At 43.0% G+C, this 19,656-nt stretch overlaps 1 protein-coding gene across 1 annotated transcript in view; it reads right to left on the reverse strand.

The window, feature by feature from the left end:
- Nucleotides 1-19,656, reverse strand: part of RYR2 (ryanodine receptor 2) — a 3,071,198-nt gene that overhangs the window by 1,478,105 nt on the left and 1,573,437 nt on the right. Inside the window, exon 53 of the mRNA XM_078648003.1 lies at nucleotides 18,864-18,941. Coding sequence (XP_078504129.1) covers nucleotides 18,864-18,941 — 78 coding nt within the window. The remainder of the gene's footprint in view (nucleotides 1-18,863; nucleotides 18,942-19,656) is intronic.

Below are 19,656 nucleotides of genomic sequence, written 5' to 3' on the forward strand. Positions count from 1 at the left end.
TGCCGGTCTGAGGAAGGAGGAGGGAGCACCGCGAGTCTACCGAGGGAGCGCGCCGCAGGGACTCTCAAGACCAGGAGTCCCTGCACTGCACAGGTGTGCACGGCCGCGCCCCCAGCAAGACACGCCCCCCGGCTGTCCAGGTCACAAAAGCGGGAAGCCTTCCAACCACTAGCGGGACCCCTTTCACGGAGGAAACCAACCTGGGTGTTGCTGGTTGCTGAACATCATCGGACTCCTCTCCCATCCAGCCTCCCCGTATCCCGAGAGGGATTGACCGCCCTGCCGCTCGTTTACAACTTGCAGCACCCGCTTCGCGGGTGCCGCTGCGCGGCGTGTGGCGTGGGGTCGAGGCTGCTGGAGTGCCTGCCGGTCTGAGGAAGGAGGAGGGAGCACCGCGAGTCTACCGAGGGAGCGCGCCGCAGGGACTCTCAAGACCAGGAGTCCCTGCACTGCACAGGTGTGCACGGCCACGCCCCCAGCAAGACACGCCCCCCGGCTGTCCAGGTCACAAAAGCTGGAAGCCTTCCAACCACTAGCGGGACCCCTTTCACGAAGGAAACCAACCTGGGTGTTGCTGGTTGCTGAACATCATCGGACTCCTCTCCCATCCAGCCTCCCGGTATCCCGAGAGGGATTGACCGCCCTGCCGCTCGTTTACAACTTGCAGCACCCGCTTCGCGGGTGCCGCTGCGCGGCGTGTGGCGTGGGGTCGAGGCTGCTGGAGTGCCTGCCGGTCTGAGGAAGGAGGTGGGAGCACCGCGAGTCTACCGAGGGAGCGCGCCGCAGGGACTCTCAAGACCAGGAGTCCCTGCACTGCACAGGTGTGCACGGCCGCGCCCCCAGCAAGACACGCCCCCCAGCTGCAACGCCCCCTTATAATCAAGGAACTGCCGCTTAGCGGGACGCGAGCGGGACGCCGAGCGAAGCCCGGGCAAAGGGCGGGCAGTCTGTGGCAGTCAGGGGCTGACAGAGGCTGGGCTGGGCCAGGTCCCCAACATCTAATACGACCATGTCCACTCGCTCAGGGAGACCTCTTAGGGCTGGAGGAGAAGGGGCTGGGGGGAATCCAATGATAGGAACTATGGATAGGTTTATAACAAGAGTAGCGGCAGTCATAGAGAAGGAGATTGCAATGACGGAACGTCGACTCTCCGGGGATCTTTTTCCAGCTAGACAATCCTCTCTTGGGTCTGCAGCCAAGGCCTTGTCACCCCCCACAGTTACCGCCCCTCCACCACTCATTGTAGTAGTGCCTGAACATTCCCGGGTGTCTGAAATAAGTGAAAGCATTGATAGGTTAGAGATTTTAGCAGCACAGTCAACATCAGGTGTTGTTAGTGATGAAGCTATGGGTGGGTCCGACCCACCTTCATCCTCTCTTGTCACTACCCAAAATTCCCCGTTGCCAGACCCTGCTCCCCCGGTGGTTACCACAAAGCCTTGCGTGTTTCAGGGTGCTTCGAAACGTGCCAAGAGGAAAAGAGTTGCAAGTACACGTAAAGGTAGCTACCCCACACTCTATAAGCGTTCTAGGAAACAATGTTCTAGGGCCACAGGTGTAAAATTGGGTAATGATCAGAGCACAGAGCATATGGACGGGCTAGGAGAACCCCTATCCCAGGAAACGGGACTCGATATTAATGACAAGTCACTACCAACCCAAGTCCCAGTTTCCTTGGATCAATTGGTCACCGCGCTTAACCGCTCATTGACACCGCTCATACACCAATTAAAGAGGGTGGAGGATCGAGTAAATAGTCTTGAGCAGTCGACTCTCGACAACTTCTTTTCACTTAAATCTCTGATTAAACATCAGACAAGGAATTGTCAGGACCCCACAAGTGGCAAGTTGGGAAACGGAGCAGCTGTTGCAGCTGCCCTGTCACAGGACCTAGTCCCCCAGAAGACGGTGTCTCTAATAGAACCAAGTATGGTAGCAACTCCTGTTAATATTGTCCCATCTACGGCCAAACCAGGTCCTGTCCCACACCCTAATCCACCGCAAGGGAACCTCGTTAACGTCCCTAAAGTGCAAAAGTCAGTAACGCAACCAAAACCTCCATTGGGTGGGTGTAATCCCAATTCCAGACCCAAGAATTTACCCACAAACTGCGCCAAAACAAAGGGGGACGGGGTAGTTCCATCAGTTATTCCTGCCAAAACCCAATTGGGAGTTTCTGCTTCAGCTGCACCTGCCCTGAAGAGATTGCCTCGCATTCCCAACACTGATCTCCCCCCGGATTGTCACCCTTATGTCGCTGTATTGGTGAAGGTTCCACCCTTGAAAGATAACCAACTGGAGACCCAACAGGCTTTAAAAAATAAATGCATCCACTGGTTAAAAACAAATAAACCCCTCCCTGCGGGCGTAGATGGACTAATCCTCGGTGTCCGTAGGGTGAGTTGGGTTGGGAAGAGCAAGAAGCAGCTGGAGGGGGACTGTGTTATTATCAACTTTCAGGATAATAGAGTGGCCAGCTTAATTTGCAGTCATGATCAAGCGGGGGGAGGCACTGGGGTTAGTGCAGTGGACTTGACTTATTTCTACCCGAGGCCGGCAACTCACACCATCCTTAGGCCTGTGTCGGGGGAAATGAGCAATTGTGCCACTGGTGGAACAAATGGTATGCTCGAGCCCCTTTTGTATCCACAGACTGGGTGGCTTGGCCAAAATTGTGGCCTTATGAGCCACTGACTTGAGGCAGCGGGAGGCCCTGATAGGGGGTATTTGGGCAAACCCTCACATGCTACTGTAATGCCATCTATCTCTCCCACTCTTAATGAACCCCAAACTACACCACCGGCTACATTGGACCCTTTAGGGGACGAAGTCTCTAGTGATTACCGGGGAACACTGCCAGGTTTTGATGGGGCGGCTTTATGCCAAGAGATAGTTTCCCGCGACGCTCTTGCTGTGCCGGACCAACTCCTAAAGGTCCTCAGCTGGAACGTTGCTGGAATAACTAGAAAACTGGCACTACCCGACTGGAACACGTTAGTAGAAGAGCATTCCATATGCATTTTTCAGGAGACATGGAGCAGGGAGCCAGCACATAGGGTGGGATACTCTGCTTATGCCATTCCAGCTGTTTCCCCAGATTCAGGTAGAGGACGACCTTCGGGGGGACTTCTCATCTGGGTAGCATCATCCCTCAATTGTAGGGTAGTGGAAACTAAGACCAATAGCCCAGACTTGCTTAACATCACATTGAAAGATGTCAGGGGCCGCGTTGTTTTGAATATATTTAATGTATATGCCCGCGGCACCAAGGGGGGAGGCAGTCTCCTACAATTGCACTGCTGGAGGACTTGCTAGGGGCAATGCCATATAAAGCCTGCAGCTTGGTTGCAGGGGATGTCAATTGTACATTCGAGCCTTTGGGCTCGGACGTCACCCAGGACCAGGATGAGGAGGATGGCAGAAGGGGGATACCAGTCCTAGAGCTGCCCCCGATCAAAAAATGGTCGGAGGTGGCATTGCAGCTAAATGCCCTGAGTATAGAGCATGGCCTTAGGGCCCTAAATGGTAGGACAAGCTCGGATAAGGGGGGTGCCCATACTTATAATAGGCCCAATCACTCATCGAGAATTGATTACATCTTCCTCGATGTGTGTTTATGGAGTTCAGTGAGGGATATGGTAATAGTACCTTCAATTGAAAGCGATCATAATCTGCTGTCCCTCACCCTAGCACCTTGGTGGTCTGTTAGGAGTGGTGGTCCGTTACCCAGCTCCACAGTTGGGCTAGGTGAGTCGGAGGTATCCCTTTGCGGTAGACGCCTGAAGTGGTCAAAACTTCTTTTGTCTGCCGATAAACTGGAGGCTGTGTCCCAACTTCTGGCCCTAGCCCATCAGAAATTGGGCACAGTTGATGGGGGTCTGGGGGAGATATGTGAAGTATTTTGTAACCTAACTGGGGCCTTGACAAATTTGTTTACTGTGCCCCAGAGGCATAGTGGGGCGAAAGCAAGGGCCAACACAAGAGACGGCTGGTACACTCACAACTGTAGGGTGGTGAAGAAAAATTTAGTTGAGGCTGTCAAAGCAAAATCCCAAGTTGGGATAAGGGAAGCAAGGAAGGTTTATGCCAAGTCAATCCAGCTAGCAAAGAAGGAATGGGAGGAGAAATTCTGGTCGGACTTGCTCACTGCCAGTAGAGATAAAGATGCTAGGGGCTTTTGGAAATTGATAGGATCTCGTAATAGACCAGACGATACCCTGAGAACTTGCACTATTCCACCCCAGGCCTGGTCCCTTCACTTCGGGGCCTTATATTCAGCGATGGAAGGGCCCCTAAGCGAGCCAGCTGTACTCCCCTTTTCAATGGAATATAGTACTACTGACTTGTTTACACCACGGGAGGTTGAAAATGCTATTAAAATCGTGGTCCCATTGAAGGCTGCTGGCCCAGACGGGCTCCCAGGGGATTTGTTGCGTGCCTACCCATCGGATTGGGGCCTAATGATCTCGGCCCTCCTAAATGCCATCCTGGAGGACGGGCCGACCCCTGAGTCATGGAGAGGGGCAGTGGTAGTCCCCATCTACAAAAAGGGAAGTAGAGACACCCCAGGGAACTACAGGCCTATAAGCCTGATTGATTCTACCCAAAAAGTAGCTGGAAAGGTTATCCTGGGGAGAATCCTTCAATGGGTGGATGAGAATCAGGTTTTATCAGACTTTCAAGCAGGCTTTCGCTCAGGTACAGGCACAATTGAGCAGGTTTTCAGGCTTTCACTTCTGTACTGGAAGGTGGTGGAGCTAGGCAAGGGCAGTCTCTATTTGGCCTTTATTGATCTAAAGACTGCCTTTGACCTAGTTCCCAGGGAAGAACTTTGGAGGGTTCTCCACCGAATGGGCCTCCCCCTGTACATTTTGTTCCTCCTCAGGAAACTTCATATGAACAATTTTGCACAGGTCCGTTGGGGAAGAAACGGCGAAACAACAGATAGGATCCCGGTCTGTAGGGGTGTCAGACAGGGGTGTGTGCTAGCTCCCACACTCTTTTCCTTGTATGTAAATGGTGTGGTGGAGCATCTGCTACAGGAACCTGCTGATGCACCATGTCTGGGGGGTGTACGCATCCCAACATTGTTGTTTGCGGACGACACTCTCCTTATTTCAAAGACCCCCCAGGGGCTCCAAAAGTTGTTGACCCGTTTTGAGGACTTTTGTGTATCGAGAGGGCTGGTAATAAACGTAGAAAAAACAAAATATTTGGTACTACGTCCACCAAGGAAATTAGGTCGCCCTCCCACTCTTAACTCGGTCCCTTTGGAGAAAGTGACAGAATTTGATTACTTGGGTATACGTTTAAATGATAAAATGAGCTGGTCTTCACATATCAATAAGATGGTCCTCTGTCACAAAAGGGTAGGGGGTGCCTTACTCAAGGAATATTATGCATCCCCCAGATCTACAGTGGCTCCTGCAATCGAGATCTACAGGGCAAGGGGGGTTACTTCTGCCCTGTATGGCGCGAAGCTATGGGGCCATTGCAATTTAGACTCCCTATCCAAGACTGAAAACAAGTTCCTGAAGGACCTCCTAGCTCTTCCCTCGAGCACCCCTACAGTCCCAGTGCTTTTGGATTTGGGCTGCAAAAGCATCAAAGATCAGGCCCGTCTCCGCCCATTGCTTTTATGGTCCCGCATATGGAGGGTCCCGGAATTAAAACCCTATGCCGACGGACTGACAGAAATAATAAACATGGGGAGCTGGAACAAGATCAAGTGGCTGAGGGACACTAAAACCCTTCTGGGGGAACTGGGCTTAGGAGATAGCTGGACTACTAGATCTGCTCCTCCTAAGACAGTCCTCAAAAAACTATATTGGGACAGGGTCTCTCGCCAACTAAATGGGAATCCTCACCATTGCAACTCGACTGTAGCATTCCTCAAAATAAAGGAGGCGGAATTTTATGAACCTTATATGGACTTAATTACCATTCCAATGGATAGGGCCCTCTACTTCAAGTATAGAGTTGGTACCCTTCCGCTAAGAGGAACTATATCCAAGTGGAAAACCTATGCACATTTATCCCCCTATTGTGCTTGTTGCCCAACCAGGTCGGAGACGGTGGCACATATACTTTTTGAGTGCCCAGACTATATTCATCCAAGGAGATACTGGTTGAAACCCCTCTTCAAACGCCTGGGAACACGCTTGCATTCGGTGGCCCTCCGAATTCTATTGACTGATACCTCTCCTTTCATAGTCTGTGGTGTTTCCAAATGTTTTAAACGTTCTTGGATAATTCGATGCAATAGACTGTCCATCTCGGTTTAATTCTTTTTTATTTAATTTATAACAGGATGATTTTTAAAATTTTATGACATAATTGTATCTTTGCAAATGTTGCTTTTTAAATTTATCTCATGCTTGTAAGATGTCTTTGCATATCGAATAAAGCTTTCAACAACAGCAATAAGAAATATTTATATGCTTCAAAACAATATTACTTACCTACAAAAATTATATTCTTGACAACGATTTTTTTGCATCACAATAATTTTGTATCATGATATTTTATTTCAAACATTTCTATTTTCCGATACTTACAACTCAATATTTTGTCCACATACAATAACATTTGATGTGTGCTGTGACTGTCAGACATCTGCTTGAACTAGTCTCTCACCACTATCTGGTGTGACATTGTACATAAAGTATTCCCCTGTGCTCAATTTTATGCAAGGTACCGGAGAAATGCATTTTGCATAATACTTGTAATTTTGTGTATGTTCATCAAAATTGCATTTACTATGTAAAGAAAAAAATGCACAAGTTTACCCACTGCTATATAACATTTCTAGTGATTGTTCTGTAATTTTACAGAGACATACCTTTCAACGATGGCAAACTGTTGTGTTTTCTGCACACAATTACACAATGATGTTGCTCTCTGTCCCTGCAAATGCTGCTGGGTAGCTTTAAAAACAGCATGTAGTGTCTTATAAAAATGAAAACCTGATGCAAAGTGTAGTGAGTGATAATATTTACATTCCAACATAAATCTTGATTTGCATTGGATTTGAACCAAAAGTGACGCATTATTTTGCAACCAGGGTATGTTTCATGTGTTTCGTCGCAGATCTCTAGCTACAAAGAATTGTAGACTGGAATTTGCACCAAAATCCTCTGCTTCCTTGTTTTAATTTCTCTTCATTTTTCCCTCTTTGTGTGGGTTCTGCATTCTACAGAATAGATACAAAGAGGGAAATGCTATAAAGCATCGTTTTGTAATGGAAGGGACCCCTTCCTGTACATGAACTCCACTTCTCTCCATGCAGACTTCCTTGCACTATGGTTCAAGTGTGTTTGTATTGGCATCTGGGAGCTAAAGGTGCACCAGTGTAGGCAGAGAGCAGAACAGCACCACATATATGTGGATATGGTGCTGTTCTGCTCTCTCCCATTCCCACAAGGCAGTACATCAACTTTTCTTGCTGTGCTGCGTGATTTCCTTTTTAGTAAATCTGTGACTTCTGCTGTAGTCTGACAGCCAATCACCACAGGCACTAAGCGTGGGAGAGGCATAGCACTGCTTCTTTTCAGCAACGATTGATAATGATGAAGCTGTCTGAAATTAATATGCGAGAAGGTATTTCCCGTAAAGCTCAAACGTTATAGTGAGAATTCTCTGAAACAGCTATTCTATTTCTAGGCTAGATGTTTATTACTTTTTGCTTTGATGACTTTACACACCATAATCGTGCATGCCTTGATATATAGGTTAGCATTTTAAAGGCCATTAGAGCGCAATTGCTGTAGCTGAAGGGGTTCTTTAAATTTAGGAACCATAAATAAGACAAACTACTGCTCCTACTGCAACATATTGTGCTGATACGCTTAGATAACCTTTATCACCAAATGCTCCCACTTATTATACTGCAAGGGAACAGGGCTGCGGGCGTGCGGAGTGAACACGTTATCAAAGTCAATCGCAAAACCTGTCTAATGATTAGAGTGGCACAGCCTGCAGTCAGTAAATTAGGAATATAACAGCCTTGAACATGACTCAACAGGAGCACTATCTCCCCAGCAAGCAACACATCTGTCAGGCAGTAGCACACTCTAGATGAGATACCGCGGGAGTTTGCAGAACTTAGTTGGCTTATATACTACTCTTTCATCACAGACCTGGCAGAGGCGCACTGGAAGCTTAAAGCAGCTCTGGCAATTTTGCTAGCCCCCAGTAACAAAACCGGCCCCTCACTTCCAACATCCCCAGGGAAACTCCTGATTACCGATGCGGCCAGTCTGGCCTTGAACCTTTGCAAAAGGCAGTATTAGAAGAATGTCCGTCATGCAAAGTACAGAACTGCCACCATTTTCTTCTAAGTTAAACACATTTCATGGATTACAGACCACATTACTGGTTCAATGTATTACATTCTCAAGGCATTATTTTGTATTCATGGCTGGCACTACATTACGCTAATAGTAGGCAGCCTGATTAAGCATACTACAAGGAAGACTAGGTTACAATTTAGGGCCTCAGATATGACCCTGCTGGTGTATAAGGGGGAGTGCCAAAACAGTGAAATGAGATTTTGTCTGGGTTTTCAAAAAATCATCCACATGGAGCTGAGCGTATTTCGTCATAGGTATTTATAATTACACTGTGCAGGATTTCATCCTATTTGTCTTTTATGTAATGTATATAGAAAACGCGCATGACATTCAAATTACATGTTCTTGAAAATACCTGAGATTCCAAGAGATGCAGAGTTTGGCATTTAAGTCAAATGCAGCAGTGTGTTAATTTGTGAAACGTGTAGATACTATGGTCTAGTTATATGACTGCAGCTGTACCAGATATTTTGGTGATGAAGAGAATGCTCACAAGGAAGTGATCTAGTCAACTACTAGAAACAGGCCCAATCACCTGCTTCCTTACTTTCTTTGACTGTTTTTTGGGTAGACTGAAGAGTAGTGATTAGACGCAGGGCGAGCACTTAGGTGTAGGCAGGGATAGCAATAAGTAGTGCGGAGATAGTTTGTTTACCAGAACATAAGTTGTGCTACCCAGTGCAAGGTACTGAAGGGGGAACTGAAATTTTCCAGAGAAGCTAAAGTCCTAGGCCTCAATTTAACCTACAGGACCAACTATAATCAGCTGATTAGACATGCTATCTGGTAGCTATGGCATTGCCCGCTACATACATTACACACACCTAAGCCTAACAAGCATTTGCAATGCAATCGGTCTCGCCTTTGGGACCTTATATGTATTTAGCTATGCAGCACATTAGCCTGGGTGCTGAAACATCTACTGTTCTTTAACATGGAGGGAAAGTAAGCATCATACTCCGTGACATGCCAGGTATGGGAACATATGGAGAGAAATATTGCCTTTCAGCGGGAAATGGTATAGTCCAAAGCTCTGTTTTTAGCTAAAATTAGGGCCTTCGGTGGTCATATCATTGAAAATACAAGATTTGAAGAAAATATTATTGTCTACGGGTGCTCGTGGAACACAATTACTTTGGACCGGAATCTAGAGAATGCTAAATGGATTCTAGTATTTTACTGACTTTTGCTGACCTTTCTATCAAGGAAGTTAAATAGAGGAAGTTGCATGGAAAAAAAAAAAGAAAGTCCCTAAGCAGAAAACTATTCTGGTATTTTACTGACCTCTGCTGGTCGTTTCCTATCAAGACAGTTAAATAGAGGCAGTTGAACAGAAAAAAAAAATCCTAGGCTGATCTCCAGAGCCCACAAAGTACATACACATACAAGCATTTGCAATGCAATCGGTCTCTCCTTTGGGACCTTATATGTATTTAGCTGTGCAGCACATTAGCCTGGGTGCTGAAACATCTACTGTTCTTTAACAAGGAAGGAAAGTAAGCATCAAACTGGGAGACACGCCAGGTATGGAAACGCATGGAGAGAAATGTTGCCTTTCAGCTGGAAATGGTATAGTCCAAAGCTCTGTTTTTAATATAAAATCCATGCCTTCGGTGGTCATATAACTGAAAATACAAGATTTAAAAAAAATATTGTCTGTGTGTGCTTGTGGAAGACAATTTCTATGGACTGGAATCTAGACAATGCTAAAGTGATTCTGGTATTTGACTGACCTCTTCTGGTCGCTTGCTTTCTATCAAGAAAGTTAAATAGAGACAATTGCTAGAAAAATAGAAAAAAGAAAGTCCCTCAGCAGAAAGCAACTCTGGTACTTTACTGACCTCTACTGGCCGTTTTCTATCAAGAAAGTTAAATAGGGGCAATTGAGCAAGCAGAAAGCAATTCTGGTATTTTACTGACCTCTACTGGTCATTTCCTATTAAGACAGTTAAATAGAGGCAGTTAAAGAGAATAAAAAGTCCCTATGCGGAAGCAGACATGTCCTAGGGATGATCTCCACAGCCCACGAAGTACATACACATATAAGTATATACTAAAGTATATACAAGAGGTCTTCAATGCTCAACCTAATAAGTATATACTAAAGTATATACAAGAGGTCTTCAATGCTCAACTTAAAAAACTGGGGGAGAATACATTTATTTCTGTGTCAACATACTGTTCATCTCCAATCAAATTGCAAAGAGCATCAAAAGAGACAATCATGTCTTGTCAGCAGGAGATCCCAATCTTCTTTACCCCATTCGCCATTCAAATACAATCAAAACCTCGGAGAGCATCTGCTACATGCCTACAGACCAATTACATCTCCCCTAGCAAAGAGACCTGTTATGGGAATGTATACGGAAATGTATTTAACTCTATTTAAAGTTTATTTAAAAAAATATGTTTAATTATATTTTAAAGTAAAATATAAATGTAACATAATTATTAATAATCCAGAATTAATCAATTTAAAAGTTACAGCACATTAACTACCCAAATTAAATTTGTATTAAATTGTACAACAAATAGAAAAAATCAATTTAAATGTGTTTTTTAAACAATCAAATGACTCACGTTATTAAATATTTTTTGTTTAATTTAAAGTAAATGTGGTTAAATATTATGTATGCATTACTGTCATTTATTTAACAAATATTTTTCGTTAAAAGTTTATTTTAATTTTACTGTAATAAAATTTATCACCATTTAAATAATGACAAATATGAATAAATAGCTATATTTTTTATGAGAATTAACATGGACATAATTGAAATGTTAGAATAATTTAAATAATGTATAATCAACTCTTAAACACTGTTATTTTAATTCCTTGTCTTCATAGATTTCTATGGGAGTATGTTGTGGTACAAGTAGTAGGAAAATTGTTAGTGCTTGACGTAGGCCAAGGCTGTGCTGGGGTACACTTAAGCCTGTTTTTTTGACACTATTAGGGATGAAATGACTTTAGAAGTGTATTTTATAAACTGCAATGTTATTTCTCTTTTCCGAGTATGTATTTTGTTCGAATATGTCCCTCCCAAACCCTATTTAAATTTCCATAAACCCATCTCAGTTTTGAGTAATTAGTCCCTATTTTTCCTCCACTCCTCTGGATATGCCCACATTTACTATAAAGTGGTATGCTTAGGCAGAGATCTCCATAAATACAGGATAGGAGAGGAGGAGGTCTACAGCCTGAGGTTTATGGGTATTTTACAGTAAGTAAGTAGTACTGTTGTAATGCTATTGTACATATTGTGAAACACACTTTATGATTCAGGCCTTTAATCTCATGTACTGAATGAAATGGATGAACTACACAGTATAATGTTCCTGTAATCTGCTTATATGTCTACCCTGTTCCCATTTCAATGTCAGTATGTGAATTGTTTTTAATTGCATTGATGCTGTACACTGATGCACATTCTTATTGTATTTAATTGTATTAGTTATGATCACTTTTGATTGCCTTTAAAACATTGAATTGGCTGTTCATTCTTTGCTACTGTTGTCACACCAGCCCTTCCCTATAATTTACATATCCTTTAATATATAAAACACTTTACTGGGAATTTTTTCAACAAAACACAACGAAGATTCCTGCACTGATTCTTGTGTCGTTCTTTATGTTATTCCTTCGATGAGTTGGTTATTACAGCAATACAGCCGTGCACTACAGCCAAAACCTTTTTTTTTTTGCATGCTCTAGCGCTTCTTCAAGGCTCTTGAGTTATTTATTATGTTTCAATTGGCTGAATCCTGCCAATCGATTCAAGGTTTCAGTCTTTTGTGTTTGCTTAAAAATCCCTCAAATATCCACATAATGTTGATTCTACACTTGTTCATTAGTTCCTATTCCTTATTCAAATTTCTAAATGTCACCTTCCACTTGTTCCACCAATTTTGATAGGTAATAGCCTGTGTTAAATATTATTCAGTCACTGCCATATAAACTTCTATTCATGTCTATACGATCAAGCAATAATCCCCTGATAAGGGAAACGTATTGTTCACTCACTCCATCCGTCCATTTAAAGAGGAAAAAGCCTCTCAGGAGTTCCTTCCTGCACAAAACCAATCCTGCATTCAACGGAGGCACCCTTGCACCATGGTGCAAGGGTGCCTGTGTTGGAGCTAGGATGCCAAATCAGCGCCAGCACAAGGTAAAAGAACAGGAATGCGCAGTATTAGATAAATATGTCACATACCTGCCTTTTCCAGTGACATAGGGCAGCACAGCAAGGGGACCTGCTACGCTGCACTGCACCAGAAAAGACATAAATATGCCCCCAAGGTTTTAAGTGGTTTGTGGGAAATGTGATGGTGTGACCATGTGTTATACGGCATAAATTACCCCCTGGTGTACATGATATGCAAGTCACCTCGGAGTTCTATAACCTTAGAAAGGAACTCAACCTTCTGCCTTGTTTCTCTATATGGTTACTGGACTCCTCAGTGTTTTTCCATATCCTTATAATGTAATTCAGGGGTCCTTTAACCCATATATGCTTAGAATAGTTGATCGTTTTTTACTGTCCTTAGCATTCCAATTGCCCAATTCAGTGTCTCTTATTTTTAATTTCTTCACCACGGCCATTGCTCACAAATAGGACTTCCATACCTTTTAACTGCATTATAATCAGCTACCATTTTCTGCAGCCATCTGTTAGTATTGCCAGCAGCATGGTTACTGGATGGACTGTGATGATTACCACTGCACAATGCCTAGTTTGAACTGATGGTTTCCGGTGCTTGGCACCTGCACTTAATTGGTTTCCGGTGCTCGGTACCGGCACTTAATTGTCAAGACTACACTTATGACAGTTTGCCACATGGTGGCACTGCTCATATAATTTAGAGATGAGCAAAACAACGGTCGTTTATGAATGCAATATACATTAAACTACTAATATCTGCCTCCCCAGCCATTCCTTTAGCTTTAGGGACCTGGAATAATCTGAATTGTCGCACTTACGAGAGAGATGGTTAGTAGTTGTCTTGGCAGCGGTGACAGGGGCGATGGATGGTGCAGGCTGCAGTGGACTCCTGGTCAGAACCACGGCCCTTATTATTTTACAAATTAAGAACTGCCACTGCCTCTCTGTCATTGCTCACAAATGAGCATTCCATGCCCATTGACAGCAACCCTTTTTATCCAGCCTTTTGTTGGTGCACCCCTGCACAATCAGTCACACAGGTGAGCCCACCTACCTTCAACACTAATCTTAACTGAATTGATGTTATGAGGGGATAATTGAGTAATCCCTCTTGAAGATTAATTAGTGAGCACTCTCTTTATTATTCTATTTCTCCTTACACTAACCTCAGTTTAATTTCAGTAAGCTTTTTACCTTTTGTTAGAGACTATCTAATGTGCACATATCCAAAGGCGATGTCATGCCTGTTTACCAATTCCTGTTTTCTTTTGTGTCTTTGTCATTACAAGTTAGACTTTTAATTCACCTGTTTCACACTGACATAACAGTTATTTTTCCTTTATGAAGAAAAGTGGGCATTCCAAACACTGAGGAACTGTAATGGAAGGTTGAAAGTGGGCCCTCACATACAACCTTTTTAAGTTTGAAGACAAACTCTTCCCACAACATGGGACAAGCAAGGGGAGAAGCTTTGCCCCTGTATAGCTTGTCTATACGTACATCATTTGGAATCACACAAAATCCTTTGTGAGACAAACCCCTTTCTCCAATATATCAAGTTATGGAAATGATATATTGATGATGTCCTAGTGATTTGGGAAGGAAATGAAACAACAGCTAACAACTTGCTAATCGGGCTAAATGAACAGTATGATTTTTTAAAATTGACCAACACAAAGAGCCGAAAGGAACTAGTATTCCTGGACCTGAATATAGTGGTCACAGATGGCATACTCAAAACCAACACCCATGACAAACCAACTGTAAAAATCTGTCTTCTGTCATATGACTGTTTACAGTCAAGACATCTAAGGGAAAATCTAACTTTTGGACAATTCCTAAGGATAAGAAGGAATTACTCAGAGCTCAAGGATTTAAAAAAACAATCCAACAACTTGGCATAAAAACTGGAGGGTCAGAAGTACACAAAAAGAATTGTGTTGCAAGCTAAAAAAAGTGTGCAAAACAACAATAGCGATGCATTGTTGGAACCCCGGCAACTACAACATCCCAACAAAGATCCAAGACCTAGCTGCATTACCACCTTAAAAATTGCGTTGAATTTGATCATCAAAATCATTAAAAAACATTGGTGCATACTGAATAGCGGTTCTTTCACCATACCGCACCCAAAGTTCTCCCTCAAGCGAGGGAGGAGTCTGAAGGATATGCTTTTGCACACAAGCCCACGGAGAGTCTCAAGTAAGACTATACAAAACCTTATGACACCAACCATAGGCCACTACCCCTGTGGGAGTTGCAGTGTTTGCCACCTAATAAAAGCAACGAAAACAGTTGTTTTTAATAACATGACTTGGCAACTCAGCAACCTAACAAACTGCAATACTCAAAATGTGGTTTACCTAATAACTTGAGCATTGAACGTACATTAAGTAGGCATGACCACAAGGAAGATTAAAACAAGGATTTGCGAACACTGCAGCAATTTGTGTTGCAGACACTCAACACCAAAGATGTCTTCACACTACATTGAATTGAAACATACAGTACAAGATTACCAGTGGGTGATTTGGAACAGATAAAGGACGCTGTAAATTCCATGATAAAACTGGAAAAGGAACAACGTTGGGTGTTTAAGCACAAGACATACACCAAGGGCCTCAATGCCGATATCCCGTGGGTTAGTTTCATTTGATACAATCCAAAGAGTTTTGGCATGATCAGCTGTTCTATAGCAAAGTCACATCCCCACACAATATTTATTTCCCAAATACACAATTTATTGCTTTCTTGATCCGCAAAATTATTTTTTCTTTCCTGATCCGCAATCACTGCTCCAAACTCTCCCTTTTCTCATTTTGAATTTTTTATTTTTCTTTTAAATACAAAATTACAGGCTTTGGTTTTACAACAACCGACCCGAATTTGTGTCGAGGTCAATGGATACTCCACTTGGAGCGGTCTAGTTTTTTTGTGTATGCAAGTAAGCGAGGACGTAGCATCCGCACATTTGTGCTCGCTTCAGAACACCAAGACATACTCTCACTGATAAGATGCGGTTCGTCGGGGCAAAGTCCACAATAGGTGTTACGGAGAAGGTTTGCTTTGAAGCAGTGAGTTTTTTCTGAGGAAAAGTGACACAGCTCAATGGTGGACCGGTTTTATTAAAACTGGCATCAGATTAACAAAATGAGATACAGTGGTTCCAGTTTGAAGCATGCAATCAACCTGGCATCAGACTTAAATACGAGACACGGACAATCTCTTTAGATATATAATTTTTGGGATTCAGATCACAGTCACCTCTGGGCACCCCCCAAAAAATGCACATAGACCAATTTACAATACCGACATAAGTCTAGCATAATGAGACAAGTCTAATCATTTTTTCCGCACCACACCGATCTCTGGGTATTATACAAATTTTACAGGATACAAGGCACAAGGTATGCGACCCAAAATCAGCACTATTGTGACCTGCGTGTGTTGTTATTCTGAAAACCAAGAACCTATAAACAATAAGGCATTGACTATTATGCCTTTTTCTTGTTTCCCTCCCTTGCAGAGTGTGGCAACAGGCCACCCTCCCCACGGTGGAACCATGATGCACTATTAAGGCATCATATAAGTATGTGACTGTCAGAATGATTATTTCTCGTACGTTTTATAGTACCAAAGTTTCGAAATGTTACAAGTTTGTTGAGCATGGTGTATTGTCACTTTTTGTTATAGCTATCACTTTCCAATACCATCTAGAAGTGCTCACTTATTACTTTAGTCCACTGAACATGTTGGCCCACACACTGGTGCAGCGAAGTATGTAGAGCTGATGCATACTTAATTTTTCTCTCTCTCATATCTCCACAGAAAACAAAGAACACCAAATTGGTGGTACATGTATGTATTTACACTAAGTGGAATAGCATGCAACTAGCATGTTTTATGTGATTAAGCATACAGGAGTGGTACCAAGGAACGAGGTTCCTATGGTCCTGAAGAAGAGCCATAGGGGCACGGCTCAAAACATGTTGACCCATAGGATCGCAGGTGCATTACCAACCTTGCGTTTCTAATATCCCCTAATTTTTTAACATACCAACTAGAGGCAGAAATAAAATAGATATATCTGTTAGCCAGGTATTTTCAACTTTCTCCACTCAATCCCCTTCTAGATATATACATCTGCTTTATCATTATATAAAGCTCAAAAAGTGTTCCTACTTGTTCGTTGGTCGCAGCACGCCCCAAAACTGGGTTCTCAGTTTAGATTTAGTAATTTGACATACACAAGTCAAAGCTTAGTAAATTTTTGAAAAGCATTTATAAAAACTAAACAATCTGCAACAACATCAATTCATTTACTGAACAGTAAAGCATCTGAATTAATAACATATTTTATAAAAAGAAGTTTTAAAAAGATACATCTGGGGAATTTTAAAACAGGACAAATAAAAACTTAATCTAACATATGTACATCACCGTTACATAAATTATACAACCTGTCTTCCCATTTTATTCACCGCCAAGCATCTGCATTACTTTTTAAAGGAATACAATTCATCCTAAACAGTAGCATACAACGACAGACTCTGTGTTCTAGCTTCCAACCTAAGAAGGGCTGCGGCACCGAAACTGTAAAAGACCATATTATTTCATCCAGTCTCTTTATTCGCCCACAGAACTGGGTGTCCTGTTCCATATAGCAAATTTTATGAATGCTTTCAGATTGCTTTTAAGCTTAAAATAGAAGTGTGTGCAAAAGATTTGTCATCAATGTCCAATCCCTCCTAATAGGGGCAAAGCATTCTGTGCCTATAAACTTCATAACAGTATTCTCGTGCGATTGAAAAGGATGATAAGCCCATCACATATGGCTGCCAATCCTCCTATAAAAGTACTTACCAGTTCCATTTCAATGTGCGATGCCTCGACTGGCGCCATCGTATTTAAATTGCTAATAGAACGCAATATCTTCCCCTCTACTCTATGAATAATGTGACAATGATAAACTTTTATAATTTCTACACCATATAAAAATGTCAGAGGGATTTTCATCTTACATACAGTTAATAAATGGCTAAAATGACTTCGCCCTGTTGCGCGATTAACTGATTTAAGTGCATTAGCATGAATCAGTGCCTTATTCATCAAATGTGCAATATGCTCTGTCTGTTACATTTGTAAAAAAAGATGTTTCATAAATGGGGATAAGAGTTTACAATTTCCAGAGGTTCTCTGCCCAAATGCCAAATATGTTTCACAGTTGGCTGACAGCCCCTGATGTGAATCTTCATGATGTTTTCATTTATGTTGACTTTCAAATAATGGGTCTCATATATATATTGATAAAAAAGTTGAGACGCTTCTGTAGCCCTTTTGGTTTCAAATTCAGCAAGACAATATTATCGAATAAAGTAGTGTCCCCAAAGGGCAGGATCCTACCCTTGGGGCAACAACACCAACATGGCTCACCAACTCCGTCAAATCGGCAATGCATATAGAAAAGAGAAGAGGTGCCAGTAAGCACCCTTGTTTTAGACCATTTTTGGTTACATGTTTTGGCTGTGGTCAATTTTAGTAAACCCTCTGCGATAACAGGGCACTAAGCTTCCTACACAGGAAATGCCTGTACACCTGATCAAAGGTGGTGGAAAAGTCAATACAGGCCATACGTTTCCGAAATTAGATGCGACGCTGATATATTACCTAAGTGGAGCAGTTAGGTCGAAACCCACATGCTCTAGGGTCAAGATTTTCTTTTCTTCTGCCCAAGCCTTTAGCAGGAATAGTACACACTTTGCAAAACGTTTCTTAGAGGCATCTAGCAACATGATTTGCCTATACTTACTGGGGGCATTATTAGGGCCTTTTAATGTATAATACTACCCCTCCAGGAATCCGTTCCTCCCTAGTAATGAAGCAGTATCTAAACAATGCTGCCGAATAGTCAGTCCATAAATCGGCCTTTAACTGTACAATAGTAATAGGCAGGTGGTCAGGACATCTAGCCCCCGCATTCCTGTCACTACGAAGATTATATTTCACTTGTGTCCTATATGGACAGGGGAGAGCAGTATTTTCTATATCGGCAGGTCTGAAATTAGGCAAGCAGCTACCAGCCAAATTCTACCCTAAATTGTGTGGAGCATACAAAGAAGAAATGTAGTTGCCCCATTCAGTGCTGGAGATGTAATTATTTTAGACTTGCAAGTGCTGCCAATACATTTCCTTATAATCTTTCAGAAGGATCTAAAGTTTTTTAGTTTTACGGCTTCAGTAATTTCCACGCACATTCGATCTGCTTGAAACAGGATTTATTAACGTGCACAATCTGAAATATTAGCTAGAATTAGTAATTAAAAAGAAACAACTAGGAATCGAACTTACATGCAGATCCCGAGACAGAGTGACGTTGCTCAAGTCAATAGGTCGAGGGCTGTAACCATGGGCAGTTTCAATGGAAACCTAAATGGACAAGAAGCAAAAAATAAATCAGTGGTAGAGATACAGGTCAAGGCAGGGTGGCCCTGGATGAAATATCTAAAGCAATTAAATTGGAGCGAGAGAGGAAAAGTAAGTAAATAGAACAGCAAAGTCTATGGGACCATGGTGTCCATTAAAATATTTGTATTTGTTACTGTTCTTTGGAAGAATATGAACTCACCAGATGATAAGAACAAAAGGCACTTGAAGTCACAAATTGCAAACCAACATCGTTTTTCCGACCGGCGTAGCTATATCTATATATTCCTTGGGGCAGATTTACAAGCCCCTTGCGCCTCTTTTGCGCTGCCGTTGCGTCACTTTTGTGACGCAGCGGCAGCGCAAAAGATGCACCATGGTGCTGGGTATTAACAACGTGACGCATCTGGGAGATGCGTCACGTTGTAAAGCCCTGCGCCTTAAGGAGGCGTTCCTGCACAGGGGGGGGGGGGGGGGGGGGCGTTCCTGTGCAGGAACGCCTCCTAAAAGTGGCTGAGTAAAATCTACAAGATTTCACTCAGTCACTTTTCAGCCCATGCTGTGTCAAAACCCTGCGCTTGCTTGAAGCAGGCGTAAGGATTGACGCAGCATTTGAAGGATAGGGCACCCTAGAGCCTTGCTGGAGCTGCGTCGCACTTGCGACGCAACTCCAGCAATGCGCCACTTTTTTTACGGCACAGATGCGTGACGCATCTGT

This window comes from Lissotriton helveticus, chromosome 6 (assembly GCF_964261635.1).
Source record: "Lissotriton helveticus chromosome 6, aLisHel1.1, whole genome shotgun sequence".
NCBI lineage: Eukaryota > Metazoa > Chordata > Amphibia > Caudata > Salamandridae > Lissotriton > Lissotriton helveticus.